The sequence below is a fragment of the Dermochelys coriacea genome, chromosome 7 (genome assembly GCF_009764565.3).
Source record: "Dermochelys coriacea isolate rDerCor1 chromosome 7, rDerCor1.pri.v4, whole genome shotgun sequence".
NCBI lineage: Eukaryota > Metazoa > Chordata > Testudines > Dermochelyidae > Dermochelys > Dermochelys coriacea.
Window position 1 is genome coordinate 20,694,505 of NC_050074.1, and position 19,154 is coordinate 20,713,658.

Sequence of the window (19,154 nt, forward strand, 5' to 3'; positions counted from 1 at the left end):
TGCATTTCCCACCACCATCAGTGTGCCTCCATTATAACCCAGAGGGATCATCATATCCAGTCATATAGGGGTAGTTCAGCCTTCATGCCCCATCCACTGCTTGGATTCTCTGCTGAGACTCCCTACATGGATGTCAACTCTGATGGGGATTCCTGTACCGGAGGTAGATCATTAACACATTTTATATAGGGCCTCTGAATAGCCTCCAACAGAAAGTAATTTTGGTCACTACTGACCTGATTTAAACTAATGCGCTGGAGGTGTAAGTCTTCCTATCTCACTACCAATCCCATGAAACATCTAGTTCTCCAAAATATCACATGACTTTGATTAATTTTTAAACCAGAAGCATATCTTCAGTTCTTTGTAGCCACACGGCTTTGACAGCTTTCATATAAGGAAAGCTGCACTGCTCGTTTTGTGTCGAGAGATATGAAAAACAGATAGTGCCTAAAGCAAACATTTAATTTCTCTAAGGAAACTGAACATGCAGATCACTTCTGCTTGCCACGCTCTGAAAGTGGCGTAGGTGCTCCACATGCAAACAAAAGGGCCTGATCCTACTCTTTAAACTCAGAGAAAGAGTCCACTAAAGTGCCACCTTGACCTCAATGACCTTGGTGTGAGTGAGGAGTACAGGATCAACTCTGATATGAGCAAAGAATACCAACAGTGCCAGCCTAATACCAGTGTCTCTCCCCTCAGCTGTCCACATGTTGCCCTGTTGTTGGTCTTTGTGGGTGAACATGTTTCTGTGTATTTGTAGACAAAACACAGCAACTCAACCATTTTCCTCCATCCTTTATCTTTTCTATCATTTCTGATAGATATCAGCTGATGGCTTTATTTGTACAGTATATTGCTTTTATATTCCCAACCTGGGGCTCTGTAAATTTCACTTTATGAAGGTACAGTTCAGATAACTGAACAGATGGAGCTAAATTATTTCCTGGAGTATAAACCTATCCTATCCTCCCAGGTTGAGGGGCAAGACTGTCTCTTAGTAGCTCCCAGTCAGCCTTTCTCTCTGACATCCAGGGAAGCAGAACAGGCTGGGAAATGTAGTCCATTATGGCAGCCATATCTGTAGATTTAGCTTCTGACAAGGCCTGATGGGAAATAAGTGGTCCATATAAACAACCTTTCCCCAGACAAACCAGAGACCTGGAAGGAGTCGGGCTGTTGGAGTAGAAACAGTCAAGTAAAGGCATCTCCTTATGTTTTACTGTTTATAATTGTTTGGGGATTTTTGGTATCGTCTTTGCGGTGGATACCTTTGAAAATTATCTGGAGTGACAAGTGAAATTGTATGTAGTTCTGCACCTCTTTGAGGCAGGTTAAAATAAAGTTACTCTGACAAAAGGAATGTTCTGTTAGTACATTCGGCCGGTGAAAATTTGCTGTCTCCTGAAGCTCAGAGAAGCCTCTCTTCATAGCCAAGGCTCTGTGGCTTGGAGTTGCTGAACTGAAAAACAGATGAACTGAGAAGCAGCTGCTCTGTGCAGCACTAACTACCTTGTGTGACCTCTATCTGCTGCCGGGAGGCATCGCATAGTGGCACGAGCCGTGAGTGCCTATATAGATCCTAAATGCCTGGAGGCTCTTTTTCAAAATTATTTAAGATTGTACCAATATAAAATGGGCATTTAGTATTGGTGGAGGGTGGGGTGGGAGTTGAAAGGGTATCTATCGTTTAAATATTCCAAACTGTTATAATCATTATTACATAATTATTTATTAAACACTTTATATCACAATAACTTCTCATGGCACTTAACAGAGATTTAAAGAGCCATCGGGCGAAATCCCAGTGCCACTGAAATTAATGGCAAGACTACTGATTTCAATGCCACCAAAACATCAGCCAAGGTCCCTGCCCCAAAGCGCTTACAATTTAAATTTCTAGCATAAACATCCCGCTTCTGATCTCAGATGACCTCAGCGGAGTAACTGCTGTTTTATGCTAGTGTAAGTGAGATTGGAATCCGATCTATGAAATTACGCTGGTGTAAAACTGGTTTGGGCCCTAAAATAAGAGGCAGAGGAAGGAGAGCTTAGGGAAAGGAGGGACAAAGGTTAAAGTAAGTAACAACAATACTGTATGAAAAGCAAATTTCAACGCTCTGATATTTCACACATTCAAAACAAATAATTGGAAAGAAAAATTTAGAGAGGATATTGCATTATTGTATGGATGATCAACAGGGTGACCAGATAGCGAGTGTGAAAAATCGGGACGGGTATGGGAGGTAATAGGCACCTATATAAGACAAAGCCCCAAATATCCAGACTGTCCCTATAAAATCGGGACATCTGGTCATCCTAGTGATCAATGACAGCTCTGGGTTGAATATAAAATAGCAATGGCCCCCATTAGAGCTATATTAGATTATACTCATTTTATCTTGAAAGCACAAAGCATGTTCCTTTAAATAAACAGAAGATGCTTAATGTAACAACATGTGCCAAATAATCACTACTGTGTTTCACAATATGTCCTGTGACTGACTCCCTGCGCCACAGTAAACTGGTATACATGGTAGTTCCGGGTGGTATAACTCACTGTGTAACATATTTGGAGTGATTTTAAACAACTACTTGTTTTGGGGATTTTTTTAATTGTCAGTTCTCAATAGGTCATACAGAAATAGTCACATCATTATTATTTATTATTATTTTCTATTATTTTCAAATGATGATGTACTGTTTTTAGTGGCTGGAAAGTGTTGTGAATGCTCGAGACATGTTGCATTGCAGGGAAATCTATCCAAGCCACTTCCAGTTTGTCAAAACACGTAGTTGGTAAGTGCTATCTGCAAGTATTGCAAGTGCACATCTTGGCTGGCGCAAAGAGCAATCAGCTCTTTTTGGCTGCAGAGACTATTCAGCACCTCACAGAAGGCACTCAGCACCTGGCAAAATCAGGCCCTTTATGTACGATCATTCCCAGTAGAGGTGGAGACCAACATTCTGCTCTTGTCTTTAGAAAATAGCCAGCCTGCTGAAGGGACACAGCTAACTGGTACTCCATAGAGCAAATTATGCTCTTTCTGTTAGGGCAAAGATGTGCTCTCTACGCTCATTCTGCCTGAAGAGCAGCCCTCCCTGTGAGGAGCACAGTCATATTCAGGGGAAAAAGATAGATCATCTGTCTTTCAGTCAGTCCGCCTAGGACAGGAATAGATTGACACCTCAGGAAGGAACTCATCATTAATGAGAGCCTGGAGAAGCTTAACAGCAGAGTGCACGCAGCATAGAGCAAATCCTGCTCTAAAGCCCTGAGTTCAATATATCAAAAAAGATATAGTAGAATAGGAAAAGGTGCACAGGACCACAAAATGATGAGGGGTGTGGAACAGCTTCCATACGAGGAGAGATTAAAAAGACTGGGACTGTTCATCTTAGAAAAGAGATGAGGAACAGGGAGGGGACAATATGAGAGAGGTCTACAAAATCATGCAAGATGTGGAGAAAGTGAATAGGGAAGTGTTATTTACCCCTTCACATAATACAAGAGCCAGGGCTCACCTAATAAAATTAAGAGGCAGCAGGTTTAAAACAAATAAAAGTGTGTACTTCTTCACACAACACACAGTCAACCCGTGGAACTCGTTGCCATGGGATGTTGGGAAGGCCAAAACAATAACTGGGTTCAAAAAAGAATGAAATAAGTTAATGGAGGACAGGTCTATCAAGGGCTATTAGGACAGGTCTATCAAGATGATCAGGGACGCAACCCCATGCTCTGGGTGTCCCTAAACCTCCAAGTGCCAGAAGCTGGGACTGGATGACAGGAGATGGATCACTTGAAATTGCCCTGTTCTATTTATTCCTTCTGAAACATCTGACATTAGCTACTGTCAGAAGTCAGGATACTGGGTTAAATGGACCATTGGTCTGACCTAGCTAGTATGGCCATTTGTAGGTTCTTAATAGAGCCTAGGCTAAGTCTATAACATAACCAGCTAATAACTGAAAGGGTGTTAAACTGTGTCTACTTGGCTTCAACCCTGGTAAACAGAGCCTAAATTACCCCATTGTAAATTTGGAGGGAGTCCACTGAAGTCAACAGTGATCATCAGATTTACAAGTGCACCACTGGGGAGTGATATGGCCCAATGGGATTTTGCCTGAGTAACAACTAAGCATTATTGCAAAACTCCCACTGATTTCAAAGGGAGCAGGATTGATCCTAAGTAAGGAGAGTAAAACGGGGTCCCATGTCTATAGAAATTAAGGGCCTGATTCTGATCTCATTTATACAAAGGTAAATCAAAAGTAGCAACCCTGCAGTCAGGAGTTATCACAGTGTAAATGAACTCAGAATCAGGTCCTACATGTGTGTTTCTTTGGAATAGAATTTTGACAGCTTCCTTCTCAACATTAATGCTATCTGAAGGTAGGGACTTTAGGAGGGAGTCCGTGGAATCACATGAATAAACACCTCCTCTTACAGCCCTATTGCTCCTCAATCCCTTGGATGACAATTATTGCCTCAGTGATGTTCTTCAACACTGTGTGACTTAAATTAAACTACTGTAATTACAAATACCTCATTCCTGGGTTTTGCCTTTTGAAATGTAAAGCCTCCAGTGACTGTGTTGTCTTATGGGTTTTTTCAATGCCTAGCACAACAGGACCCAATTGGTGATTGAGGCCTTTGGCCATGACCCTAATATAAATAAGAATGAATAAATGACCTGTTCTGCTCACTTTTTCATCTTGAGTCTACTAAATCAGTTAATTGTCACAAGCATGTAAGCCAACTGGAGTTTTGCCTGAACAAAGACTGCCAGATTTTTGCCCTGTATTCTTTTATTATTATTCTTTATCTTCTCTTATACTATTACGCATAATACTTCCTACTTTCTACCTTTTAGCCTTGATTTATTAACATGTTTGTTGACATTTTGCTCCCCTAGCTTTGCATGGGAATGTATTTCATAAAAGTGCAAAAACAAATCAAGAACAAGCAGAATCCTTCCTACTCAAAAGTCTTATTGAGCTATTAGCAGAAATGCCAATGTCCTCACCGCGTCACAAGGAGATGAAAATGTTATTTTGTTATAACCTCCCATTCCTCAACTCAGAGGACCTATACAGTATATCACTGGAGTACGTGGAGTACACGGCTGCTACTCTGAAACTGGAGTACGTAGTGTTTCAGGCATGAGCACATGTTGGTTCGTTTATTGGTGAACCTATTGTGTGTGATATTTCATGAGTGAGTATTATTATTTGTAGCTGTTGATTTCATGTAGCAGCTGTAATAAACTAGCTGGATATATGTTCCTTTCACTTACTATTTAAAATCAGCATTGTTAAATTTACTTTTTGAAAAAATGGATCTACTGCATGGGAGTATTACTGACTCCATTTGCAAGTCTTTTGCATCAAATATGTGAACTGCAAAGTGACTTGGCATCCCTACTCATATTTGGGAGAGGCAAGACAAGATAACTTTAACATATAATTCAAATTACCTTCCAGAACAGGAAATAATCAGATTACTTCACAAAACTACTCTTTGTTTTAATTAAGTAGTTATTGCAATCAATTACTTTCACAGTTGTATCACTATATACTGTGTGTGTGTGAATTATTCAGTTGTATCACTATATACTGTGTGTGTGTGTGTGTGTGTGTGTGTGTGTGTGTGTGAATTATTAACGGGTCCTTTTTGACCTACCTAAACCTGTGACAAGACTCCCTTCTATTTTCAGGAAATGGCCCAAATGGAAAGCTTAGACCTAAATCAGGGAGACTATAATCGGAATTCAGACCCAGACACAGATCATATTTTTGCAGCTGACTTCTATCTCTACAGAATACAATGAGCCCAATTAAAATCCCAGATCCAATTCTTTGGCTATTCAGACTCCATATTCCAATTTTTTAGCAGCTCACACCCATCTCTGTCACCATTGTTCACCTTTGCCACTTGTTTCCTCTCTGCTACCAGGTGTTATGTATATAATACAGCCATTTATTTTAAACTTTTAATGATCACCTTTGATCTGGTTTGATCTGAACCTGGATCAAGCTGGGTAGTCTGACAGCTACACCAGAGTTCAGTACACAGTCCAGGAAATGCACTCCATGACAGCAGTGAGCAAACATTAAATAAAAAGCTTTCATTCACACTTTGTTTGTTTGTTTGATTTTTCATGATTCACCAAACTTTATATTTCATTCTTGGTGCAGATGCCACAATCCCAGCAGTCCAGCCTCCCGCAGGGCAATGGAAGAGACTTGATAAAAATGCCAATGTATATGAGAGAGTTAGATTAAGCAGTTCTATAAGAGAGGACTGATGTCACCCAGTTGCTTACGTGAGCAAAGCTCCAACATGGGTGAGAAAGAGATTATCTCCACTATGTGAAAGGCTACCTCTTTCCATGCATATAAGCCATATAATGACAATATACTAACTAAACAGAGAGAAAAGGTACAACATGAAGAAAAAGAAAAATGCTGAACTTGTCAGTTTCTACATTATTTACTAATATTTTAAAACTAATATAAAACAAATGAAGGGCAGGGATGCAGATAAAAATGACGGAGCTGGAAATAGGGTTTGGAGTAATATACAGAGGACAATTGCAAGAAGGGTATTGAAACATAAAATGTTACGTATCTCAATTAATTCTTTGCACTGTAGATAACAAAACAATAACAACTACAATACAAAAGTTAGGATAAATCTAGGTGCATTAAAATGAACACATAATCATACCGTCTTAAACCAAATCCTAGTGCAATAAGTAGGTTGCATGCAATGAAATGATATTCAGTATTAGCAAGTATAAATTCCTATATTGAGGGAGAGGAAATAAATAGCACAGCTATTAATTGAGGGGTAGCTAGCTGTGAATTTGAGAAAGATCTAAGGGTGATCACAGACAGCAAATTAATACAGAGTCTCAGTGTGATGCTGCTGGGGGGGGAGATGCCATGCTATTTTTGGATCTGTATATATATAAAAGGATCATATGGAAAGCTAAAGAGATAACAGTGTCATGTTAACACAGCCCTAGCACAGCCATAGTGGGAATAGCATGTGTAGTTCTGATCTCCACAGATTAGAATGGATATAGAAAAATTAAAGGAAACACAAATAAGGGCAATAAAACTGATCCAAGGACGGATGGAGAGATTGAATGAACTAAATTAATATAGTCTAGAAGTGAGAAGAATCTGTGGGCCATGAGCCTTCTATAAATACCTTTAAGGTAATAATATATGTGAAGGTAAATAATTAATCCGGCTCAAAAGATGGCAGAACAGGGAGCAGTTGATTGAAATTAAGTAAGGAAAAGTTCTGGATGGAAAGTAAGAAGAAGTTCTTTAAAGTGCTGCACCAGAGCAATGACACAGAACCTCAAAGGAGGTTGTCTGGGTACAGTCATTGCCCATATTCAAGAACAGGTTAAACAAGAAGCTAGGGGAAAAGATGTAGACAATAGCCCTCTTAAAATCCAAAGGCGTACACTAGGCAATCTTTTTTTTTTCATGTTCTATTTACTTTGGTTATCTGAAAGGCTGGTGCTCCTACACAGATGTATCTAATATATGATGCTCACAGGATCTGGCCCACTCTGCTGCTATATATCTGGTTAAAATCCAACCCGGGTCAGTTGGTTGTCCTGTGGCTTATGTAAAATAAGTCTGGTGGATTTCTGGAAGAACAAGTGTCCTCATTGCAAAAACCACCATTTCAATAAGCAGACTTATGGGCAGTTTCAGCATTGAGGCTGAAGGCTGAAAGGGCATGAAATCTGAACTACCTTTTTTTTTTTTTTTTTTTAAACACATAAAGGTGAACCTTCTAGCTCTGAGTTCAGAAACATTAGTATGACAATGTGAAGTGGAATCTTAACATTGTTGCTGCTCATGTTGTACTTTGTCTGTGGATCAGCTGAGAACCAATCATGCCAATATATCACCTTTCAGGAATGCTAAAATACACACTTAAAAAATATAAAAAAGGGGCACTGGTAACAAGTCCTAGAATTTTTAATGACAAATGGGTGCACACACACCAGGCATATAAATCCATGTAGCATCATTGCCCCCACCCTTTACAAATATCCCATCCCAACTGCACTCACCAGTCGGGACTTCTGTCCCCTTCTCACTGTGGATGGGCAGTGGTGATTCCTCCATAGGGTGAGGCACTGATGGAAAGTAATGAATTGTGGTAGTATTTGTCGCAAAGTGACAATCACAAGACGGTCCCTTTATTATCATTATAATACAAATGCCTGGTTACTGTCACCAGGAGTCCTTTTTCAAAATGTCACAATGGCAGGAGGTGGCCCCTGCAAATATTTCACGTGTCCGAAGCACCTCTGAGAATTCAGATATATCAGTGGGATCCACCATCTGAAGTTTGAAATCCCTGGGCTTAATTTCCTCTTGAGAGTTCACATTCTGGGGGGATTATTAGCTTCTCAAAGTTTAACATTACCGAAGAGGCCTCATTTTGGTCATTCACAGTCGATGGGGTTAATCCCAATCTAGAATTCATATCCGCGGAAGTTTAGACCCTTCTGAAAATTCACACTGCAAAGAGAGGTTTCTATCCTGGAAGTTTCATAATTCCGACACTTGACAATATTCTGATTATTCACATCCCTGGAGTAAACTCTCTTTTGGAAATTCATACTGTTGAAGAAGCCAAAGGGAGCCAAGGCACTGAGGCACATATAGAGACAGGTTACAGACATCAAATCTGAGTCATGATATTTCATGCACAGAACCAGGAGAGAGAGGCTCTGGTGCTCAAAGCTTGCCTTTGGCTGCTGAAATGCCACAGCAGGTGGTAGAAGGTTGTACTGCATGTGGCCTCTAGGCCATAAATTTTGTATCACTGATCCATTTTATGGAATATATTCCAGTTACAAGGCTCTAGATTATCCAGATATTCAGCTTTATGATATTAAAGTCACTAGAGGGAGATCTTTGAATCTGCATTCCAATGGGCTCCAGATTCTAGCGTACAACGTCGGGACACCGTATCATCATGTCTTTAGGTTTCTTTTTCTATTTGGAGCCTCTTCCTTTAAAGATGTTTTTGTTACCCTGGTGATTCCTCTTTAAAAAACTGGGGGAAATGTGTCCTTTGAACTCTTTTCAAGAGAGTTGAATTTTCTATATTAGGGGTCCCATGTTGAAAAATGTGAGTAATATGACTCCTGGAATTTTTCCATTCCTATTGTCTTTTAAAAAATGGTACCGTAGCTTCTCAAAGATACCCTCAGTCTCAGTTTTAGCATCCCAGTGTAAAGGACAATTCTTTTTAATTGCTGGTGTGGTTTTTTTTTCATTTAATATACACATGCTCTTCTCCTTTGAAAAAGCTTATCCTTAATTGATTGCCCTAATGATTTCCATAAAACCAGCCAAAAGAATGTTTATAATTCAAAGATACAAAATAAAATTCTTATAACATTTCTGCCAGAAATATAGCCAGAATAGAGCGAGTTTTCAATAGATTTTTGACTAGCAATGGACCACGCAGTTGTGTCTTGCTAGGTTCAAAGAGGCTCCAGTCTCTGCCTACATCTAAGCCCTCCTCTTATTGAAATGCAAAATAAAGGGTAGCGTAAGAGAGAAACAGCTGAACACAGTTGACTACATAACTATCGTACTAGCCAGGGAAATAATGATCTACAAGGGTGCATTGCACAAGCTCCTTTTATCTAAAAGCGGAACTAACATTCCAGCCCAATAACACACACAAAAAACATTTGTCACCACACAGCATTTTGCTACATATTAACCAGGAGTTTCTATCTGAGTCTAATCTAGTGCCATAATTCAGAGATGTATGTTAATTTTCTGAAAAAATGTTGATTTATGAGAAGTCAGATTGATGTGAACGCTCATGGCTTGCCACGCCACTTGACATAGTGCGTGCTTCGAAGTTATACAAAGCAGGTCCTCTGCATTGCAATTAATGCAGTCATTTTCCTCATTAAGGCTCATTTTGCGCTAAGGCAATAATGGTCTTAATCTATGCTGCTTCTTGAAAGATTTTCTTGACTTTACTTACTAGAGAGAGATACTAGAGCAGAACTTACTTGACTACTCAAAGTTTTAAAATCAGAGATCTGCAAGCAAATCAAGTTGCTAGGCGACGTGTAAAACTGTTGAACTCCATGATGTGTAGCTTTATGTATTCTATAGAGAGTCCTGTACAAGATTCATCAGCCTGATGTAGACTGAGCATTTATTCTGGAGGCAAATGTATTCACAAAACATTTGCAACAATATTCATTGATGGCTGGTGTTATTTAATCTCATTTTAGAGGGTCCATGGGTTGTAAAAAAGGCCTGAAATATCTGTATGCTACAAGAGGCCACACACATAAACAAATAAACAAAAACAACTTTACAGACACAACTTGGATTTTGTAGAAGAATCCAAAAGAGAGAAGCTTATTTGTAGCATAGGACTGGGAGCTAGGACTCCTGAGTTCTAAACTGAGTTCGGACATTGATTCCCTCTTTGACCTTGGCCAAGTCACTTAGGGCTTGATCCAAAGCCCACTGAAGTCAATGGAAGTTTTTCCATCAAGTTAATGGGCTTTGGTAGAGACCCTCAACCTCTCTGCATCTGTTGCCCTTCATATATAAAGTGAGACGTTACTTCACACCTACTAAACAGGAGTTACCAATATCTGTAAAATACTTTGTGATGGTGCCTAGGTACTACCATGATATACACAATAGAACTGCATATATAGATTTGAGATAACAGGTATCGAGTATTGTTATTGTGTAACTGAAGTTTATTTTTACATGCTCTTTATTCAGTTGGTTTCTATGAGCAGATGGTAAGCGTTCAGTATTTGAACATTCTAATCGTTTTTATAATCCTTTTGTAATTTCATAAATGAACATAAATAACACTTACATGAAGAAGAGTCTCTCCTGAATGGATTTTCTCTTCCTGTTTTTGGAAGGGGGGGGGGAGAAGAGGGAGAAGAAGAAAAAGAAAAAAAAAGAGAAAGCAAATAAATAAACAGATACATAAGATAAAATAAAATTAAAATAAAAAAAGGGAAAAAGTCCATCAGGATACTAAGATACATTTGATTTAAACATCATCATGCAGATGATATCCAACAAATAATATGTATGAACCAAAAAAGTTTTTTGAAGTACACCAAGATATTGAACATAATAACAATGCAAAAATAGGTCATTTCTAATCCGTCATCCCACAGCAAATTTTTAATATAAATTGTTATAGAAATTTTGCCTGCATGTGTATTAAGAGCAAGTAAATTACACTGTCTGAGTAAAAATAAAATTCCAAGGCCATTTTATGTGGAGCAAGGTAAGAAGGCTTTTCAAATTACTTCCTAAGTTCTCATTGATGCCACATGCATCTATGTGTAGGATCTCTGTTTCCCATCTACCCAGTGCTAACATGCACATCTGCAGCAACCCCTAAGGCAGTGTCTCATAGGTTTTGCAAATCACTTTCCTCCACCCTGTGCCCAAGACACAGTTGCACTGAGGCACAAGCCTTGCAGCCAAAAAAGTAGTTGATGACTCCCTCTGTTATGGCAGGGAAACCATAACAACAAACACAATGGAGCTGTTGGGACTAAACAAGGCTTCACTCCAACAAATGACTTTGGACACCCATCCTGCCTCATGTCATTCCCCTTTCCTGTCTTCAGTGTAAACAGGGATTGTGTAAACTTAAAAGTTAATTTGGATTAAGGAAGGGTGTAAATTTAAAACACAGTAACTATTCTTGAATAACTTCAAGTGCGGACACTCTAATTCTGGAATAACTCCCACATGTAGACAAGCCCTAAGTCCCTCAGAAAGACAAAAACCACATGAATACAGTGGTTGCAACAGAATAAGCCAACTGTTATTACTTCTCTCTCTTTTTTCTTGGAAGCTCAGATCCTGAGGTAAAATAATATTGGTAAATGTTGGCCCTCCAATGGCAACCCCCATATTTAGATTTGGAAATAAATTAATGGATAACTTTACTGCACCTCTACTTCCAAACTTCTACTGGAGTATTTTACACCAACGTCAACCACGGTACAAGTTTAGCAATGCAGTAATGACCAGAGCTTAGCATGTACATTTTCTCTTTGAACAGATAAAAATGCTTTGGGTCAGATCCTCAGCGGGTACAACTCAACTCAATCAGTGGAGCTACAGCGATTTACACCAGCAGAGGCTCTAGCTTTTGGTTTAACCTATCCCAACATACACTTGTGGGGGGAAATTCAATGAACATAGAAACGACAACTTCATACTCTGACTTTCCTTCCAAACCACTGGAGAATCATTCCTGTAAGTGGACTATTCCAAGTGCCACTGGAGTTAAGTGGGAATTTGCTGTATGAAGTGCTTAAATGATGGGACTATGGGATTACTTTTTAAAAGCAATCCTTTAGCATAAATGTGGGTTAGAGCATTTGACTTCTTTCATCACTAATCTCCCATTGTAATCTATTCAAAACTGCAATTTTAAAGCATCGACAATTGATTAGGGTGATGAATCAGATAAGCAGCCGTGTTAGTCTGTATTCGCAAAAAGAAAAGGAGTCCTTGTGGCACCTTAGAGACTAACAAATTTATTTGAGCATAAGCTTTCGTGAGCTACAGCTCACTTCATCAGCTGTAGCTCATGAAAGCTTATGCTCAAATAAATTTTTTAGTCTCTAAGGTGCCACAAGTACTCCTTTTCTTTTTTAAAAAAGCTGTAACTCCTCCACCTTGCACATTCATCTTTAGTTGTTGCATGTTTCAAACGGAACTGAAGTGTTCTTAAGAAAGCAAAAGCATCTTTATGGAGTCATTTGTCTACATTCTAAAAACACTACAGAGCATGGCACAGCTGTACAGAGCCCCTGTTTGGTTTTGGTTCAGGTGTGTCAGGTCATGATTGAGGTGTGCTGGCGGACTGGGAAGGAAGGGAGAACAATGGAATAACAGAGGGGGTCCAGAAGATGAGAACTGAGGAGCATTGGCAGAGGGGTGTGACGAGAAGCTTGCACTGACTAAATGCAGTACCTGGCGCTATTCTGTGCTACCAATTCTTCATTTCACCAAATCCACCCTCTCTGTTAGTAGAAACAGACAAAGGGTGTTTTTGGTGCTCTTGTGGAAATCACAGACACAGGAGAAGGCTCAGTAATTATTTTAATATATCTAAAGTTAAAAATTAAATGATGGTGACTATGCTGTTTTACTCATTTTTAAAAAAATATACTACAGACCTCAGTCAAAAGATCCAGTGTTCTGGACCCACTATTACTGCAGAATACTACATGGGTTTTTTAATGTTGGAAACAGAGGGCTTTCCAAAGCAATACTAGGGTTGACAGCATTATTATTTGCAATGGACAGAAAGAGCCTTAGCAATGGAACTGACTCTAACCTACATTCTATAAGTGCAATTTCCCATCAATAAATTTCATCAGATAGTGATTTCCTTTACAGCACTCATTTCTTTAAACAAGATATTGTCAGATCCAATAGAATAAGAAAACAATTAATCTTTTCTCCAGAAAATGCTTCCACTATGGTACATGTAATGACACCAGAGAGTAAATAATCTACAGGAAAATAAAGATTTGGAAAACTGAAAGATTATATTGTTATGCTCTGAGGAGGGAAAGCGTAATGAAATAAAATGTGATTGTTTGGGGTTTAAACAGTTCTGCCATTGTACTACATTGAAAATTCAGGATGCCTCAGTAAAGTTAAAAGACTTTGGTTTACCCTAAATTCAATTCTCTGTGTAATCATGGTTTAGTTTTCCTTTAGGGTTTACACTTCTCTGCCCCACAGTCTATACCCTCAGTTGTCTCTGCTGGTGCATTTGGGTGCAAAATGCAGATTACACTTTCAATGCAAAGCCAAGTGGGAACAGCCAAAGTTAGAAAGACACAGAATGGAATGCCTCCTTGCTACTGAAAGCACACACAGCACAAAACAATTAGGCTATGAGGGAGCAGAGCTTCAAAGCACTATATGGGGTTTTCTAACTGTGCTATAATCCATAGGACTTGCTCAGCTAAAAGCCTCTTTGGAAATGCATCCCGAAATGGAAAGGAAGCTTTAAGTGCAAATCATTAGGCTGTAGCTCAGTCTTGGTATTCAAATTTCAAATTAAGGAATTAATCCTTGAAATTCTCCCCAGTTTTAGCTGTAAAACAAGTCACTCTGAAGAACCCTACTGAAGCAATCAAATTCTGGCAGGCAGGACTTCTCCAACATCATGCACAAACAGTAATCTAGTCTGAGGTTTCTTTGTATTTTTCCACAGCAGTGCTGCACCTCTTGTTCATACATGATTTCAAACATCCTGGAGACCCGTTCTTACCTCAGCTCACGCATTGTGCCATTTAAAAAAATAATAAAAAAAAACCCCATCAAACCATCAAAAAAATAAAAATGCAGAAGCTAATGGCTGCCAACTAAACTGAAGGGTCAAATTCTCCCCTGCATTACATTAGTGTACATTAACATCTGCAGAATTATTCCAGTTTTACACCAGAATCTGACCTGATATCCCTAAAACCAAAGAAGGGCATTTTTAGACAAGCACTTCCACCCATCTGTCCATCTCCTTAATGCCTCCAGATTGCTTTATGCTGGCTGCAGTTTACTGCTCTTTACGTAGTGCCCTAGCACTGCACACAGTTAAGCAGCAGGTAGCTAGAGGATTTTGAAGCCAGTTGTCTGACACTACACACTGGAAAATGCAGGTTGGTAAATGTAAACAACAGAAATTAAAAAATTAATAAAGAATTCCCTTGCCTTTCCATTCTCTCCCCATCTATATTATAGGACAATGATACTCAGACCTCAGTAGTGTGAATTCATTGTTTCATTTACTATAGTGCTATATATTCATATTTAAACAGTAGGACAAGGGAAATATCATCTATATATATATATATATATATATATATATATTTCCCTTGTCCTATTGTTTAAATATATCTCCTAAATATTTCCCCTGTCCTACTGTTTAAATATGAATATATAGGCCAGTAATTTTGCTGTGAGAATTATATATATATATATATATATACAGTATTATTCTCACAGCAAAATGACTGGCCAAGTATTATTACTTTATCAACTACAAGCGGTTAATAACACAGTAAAAACATCCTGACTGGTTAATAGCCTAATTTGTTTAATAATTAAGTATTGCAGTGTTTTAATATCATGTGCTGTAAAGAGCCGCAGGAGACACATTAAAGAGCCACTTGCAACTCAGGAGTTTCAGTTTGAGTATCACTGATATAGCACATTAAGTTTGCCTGTCCTCCATATTCTGCCTTCTAGTGGCTGGAGTGTCATAGTCAGATCGGCCTGCGAAGAGATTGAGAAACTATGTCACCCCCTACTGGCTGCAGCCTAAAAAGAATATAAGCCATAAGGAAGAGAAGATGGAAGAGAATGGGAGAGATGACGACAGTAGTGAAGATCGAGACGGTGAGATGGAGAGACAAGAGGAGAAGAGGACAGAGAGGGAAAAAGAACAAAAAGTTAGATAAAGACCAAAGTGAGAGAGGGGCTATCTCTGAATGTTTCACAGGTACTAGCTAACATTTACTCACCCACCTTTACTACAGGTATCCTCCCCCCAGATACATACAATTCACCCTCAACTTGTGCCCTGATACTGGAGGCAAATAGCATTATTAGTATGGTAGCTATCCCTTTGTAAAAACTAAAATCTCCCTCTCTCACCACGACCATACTGTACACTTCTGTAAAAGGAAATGATCTTTCACCAACATCCCACAGGGAAATCTTTCCATAATACTTCTTTGGAAATAAACAAGGCCAAAAAGAGTCGGCCAATTCTGCTTGAATCCAAATCTAGAAGTAACAAATCCATATGCCAAGATTTTAAAAGTTTTGCCCAAAGTCTCTCTCCTCAACATTCCACAATACACAGTTTTATTGGGTTTATTTCCTTACAATCCTAAAGCCATAGAATCTAAACTGGTAGCAACGGTCATCCAAGTACCAAATTACCCAGACAACTAACTCCATGTCTCCTGAACAATACCACTCCACTTTTTGTTGTTCCAACATTTGAAATATTTTGACATATAAGCAAAAAGATACAGTGGTTACCAAAATAGCACTATAAACACAACCAGTTCTTCTTCTTGGCACGTTTGCTTAATGCCTTTCCCAATACGGTTAAAAATGGGAACTAACCAAAAAAAAAAGCCTCTCTCCATCTTGGCATGAAGTCTACTGAAACACAAAAATCCTTCATACGTGGGATTGTGTTCTTCAAACTTGTTTCTGTACCTCTGCTTTCCCACTATGTTTTCATTTGTTGTTATTATTTAAAAAATAATAATAAAGAGAAGAAACAAGATTTCAGAACATGTAAGTGCAAGAATTTTGTCACTTTGAAGGAAAAAAGTAATTCTCAAAGAAAAATATATTTTTTCACTGCTCACGAATGAGGAAGTGAGTGAATATATTCTGAATTCTCCATCTTTTAATGCATGTTTTATCTTCTGTGTGAATGCAAATTAACTCCCACACACACACCTCTTATCTTCATATATGGAAACCTAAAGCTGTCTCCAAAGTCTGTCTTTTGTTACATTATCAAACACCACTAAATATTCATCATCTTAAACTCGCTGGGCCAAATTCTGATCCAATCCACACTGATGTGAATCCAGAATTACTTTTTCGACACCAAGATAACTGAAATCAGAACCTTGACCCACGAAGTTATGACACTTATGGAAACTTTAACTGCCTCTGAAGAAAACAATGTCAGTCCCCAGTTAGATCCATTAGTAGCCGCAGCAGCCGCAGCAGCACTGGTTGTATTGGTCTTTCAATTGGACCTGACTGGAGGTTTGCATACAGCCTTCAAAAAAATGTTGCATTTTGCACTGGGGGAAACAGCAGCGCTGGGAAAGAAGAAATGTACTTTTAACGGTTGGAGCGCTGCCAAGCAAGTGGTTAATTTCACACGGCAAACTGTTATCTGAAAAAAAGTTAACACAAGGTGGTGGAGCATGTACGCAGGGCAAGATGGAAATAACCGCTCGAGAAACCACACGGTAGCCTAGATAGCAATTAAATATAGGTAGGTGTTGAGGGGAGGGGGGTTAAGGGACTTGGAAAGAAAGAAAGAAAGAAAGAAAGAAAGAAAGAAAGAAAGAAAGAAAGAAAGAAAGAAAGAAAGAAAGAAAGAAAGAAAGGGCACTATTGACCGGCGCGACCAAAATGCAAAGAAACAGCGCGTTGTAATCTATCTAGCCCAGGGTACGGCAAAGAGATGGGGCTTGGGGGGCACGAGGGAAACCGACCCTGAGCACAGATGAGACATTTGCAGCCCTGATCCACCAAGGCAACGCCCGCCCCCCTCTCTCGTTCCTCCTGAGGGTCTTTTCTTTGCCATCTTCACGCCGCAGCGAGAGCAAAGCAGCGAGCAGTCCTCCCTCGTTCCCTCTCTTGCCTGGCAGCTCTTCCTTCGGCAAAGGCAAAAACCCCCTCGCTGCCTCCCCCCGGCGGCTCCTTCTTTGTTCCTTCCCCTTCTGCCTTCGGGAGCGACCAGAACTCCAGGCTCTCTCCCTGTCTGGCAGACAATAGAGAGGGGATCTTACCTGCTGCGGGCTCAGGTAGCTGGCCAGGGCTCTAGGCGTCTGCCCGCTGTGTCCCAGGGAAAGGTACCGCCCGACTAGCCGCGCTGCGAGGGAGGCGGGGGTGATTTATAAGCGCTTTCTTCCTGACCTCTCGTCTCTGTTGTCTAATGAGGGAGCGTTGAGCATCACCCATCCTGCTGAGTGGAAAAACACCGGCTCAGCCTCTTCTTTGGTGGAGGGGCGGGGGTGCTAGAGGAAGGGGTGGGGGGAAGGAGGGGCCACGCTTCCGACACGCAGCCCGGGAGCCTGGGCTGGCAGGCGGCCCGCTCAGCTCCGGGGAGGGGCAGCGGCCAGCGGGGCCGGGGGCAGGGAGGAGGGGGAACGGCGGCGGCGGCGGCTGGGAGGCGGCAGGCTGAGCTCGGCGAAAGGGAAAGTGGAAGCTGCCCCCGCGCCTGGGGCAGCCCGCCCCCCCGCGCGCAGGCTGCCGGCCCCCCCCCCCCGCCCCCCCGCGGGAGTCACTCCGGATTGACAGGGGGTGTAACTCAGAGCCGCGAGGCACAGCGGCGCCAGGGGCCCCGGATACGCGGCGGTGGCGTTTAGTTGCAGCGACAAGTGGAGTCACACCGCATTTCTAATCCAAGGCCCCCCCCCCCCCCGGCCGCCGCCCCCCCCCCCTCCTTGTTCCTAGGTCCCAGGCCTTGTCTCCATCCAGGCGATGGAGGGCTCGTGGCAATCCTAGGGCCACAGAGGCAGGCCCTCTCAGGGGTCCTAGCCATAATAAAAATAAAAAATGACGACACCTGAAAACAAAATAGGGCACCAAAGAAAACGAGTGAGCCATCATTTGAATTTTTTTTTTTTTTTTTTTTAATGTAGCACCTGCTTTTCTAGCCTTTTTCTGTGCAAATGCACTAATTATTGAGGAAAAATCTAGCTTTCGGGCAATGTCACAGCTGATATTCAGCATGGCGGGCCCATTCAAACGCTCTTCATAGAATCATAGACTATCGGGGCTGGAAGGGACCTCAGGAGGGCATCTAGTCCAACCCCCTCCTCAAAGCAGGCCCAAGCCCCAACTAAATCATCCCAGCCAGGGCTTTGTCAAGCCTGACCTTAAAAACCTCTTGTCCCATAGTTGAACAGTGACAGTTCTTTACCTGCTTCAACACGCTGAAGGCGCGTTCACCTGAAGCCACTGATGCAGGCAAACTGACAAAAATACACAATGCAATTGTGATACTAGGAAACACCTCAGAGAGTCCAAGTTTGAGTATTTCTTGAAGCAATTCCTTTGGCTTGCAATCCAGTTTAAAGTTTGTGGAATATATTTGTTTGAGGAAGATCATAGAATATTAGGGTTGGAAGGGACCTCTGGAGGGCATCTAGTCCAACCCCCTTATCAAAGCAGGACCCATCTCCAATTTTTGCCCCAGGTCCCTAAATGGCCCCCTCAAGGATTGAGCTCACAACCCTGGGTTTAGCAGGCCAATGCTCAAACCACTGAGCTATCCCTTCCTCCAAGAT

General features: G+C 40.8%; 1 protein-coding gene across 6 annotated transcripts in view; it reads right to left on the reverse strand.

Moving 5' to 3' along the window:
• Nucleotides 1–18,047, reverse strand: part of SLC6A6 (solute carrier family 6 member 6) — a 72,882-nt gene extending 54,835 nt beyond the window's left edge. For 2 of the 6 annotated variants that reach the window (XM_038410742.2, XM_043519673.1), the window contains exons 1-2: nt 17,652–17,851; nt 10,922–10,957 (exon numbers count right to left, since the gene is read on the reverse strand). Coding sequence is in view for 2 of the 6 variants with exons in the window: in XM_043519670.1 (XP_043375605.1) it covers nt 8,112–8,250 (139 nt within the window). In the remaining 4 variants the exon portion in view is untranslated. Of the gene's footprint in view, nt 1–8,111; nt 10,958–17,651 lie in introns of all 6 variants that reach the window. The other 4 variants (XM_038410741.2, XM_043519672.1, XM_043519670.1 and 1 more) reach the window with 4 other exon arrangements.
• Between the last annotated feature and the right edge of the window lie 1,107 nt (nt 18,048–19,154).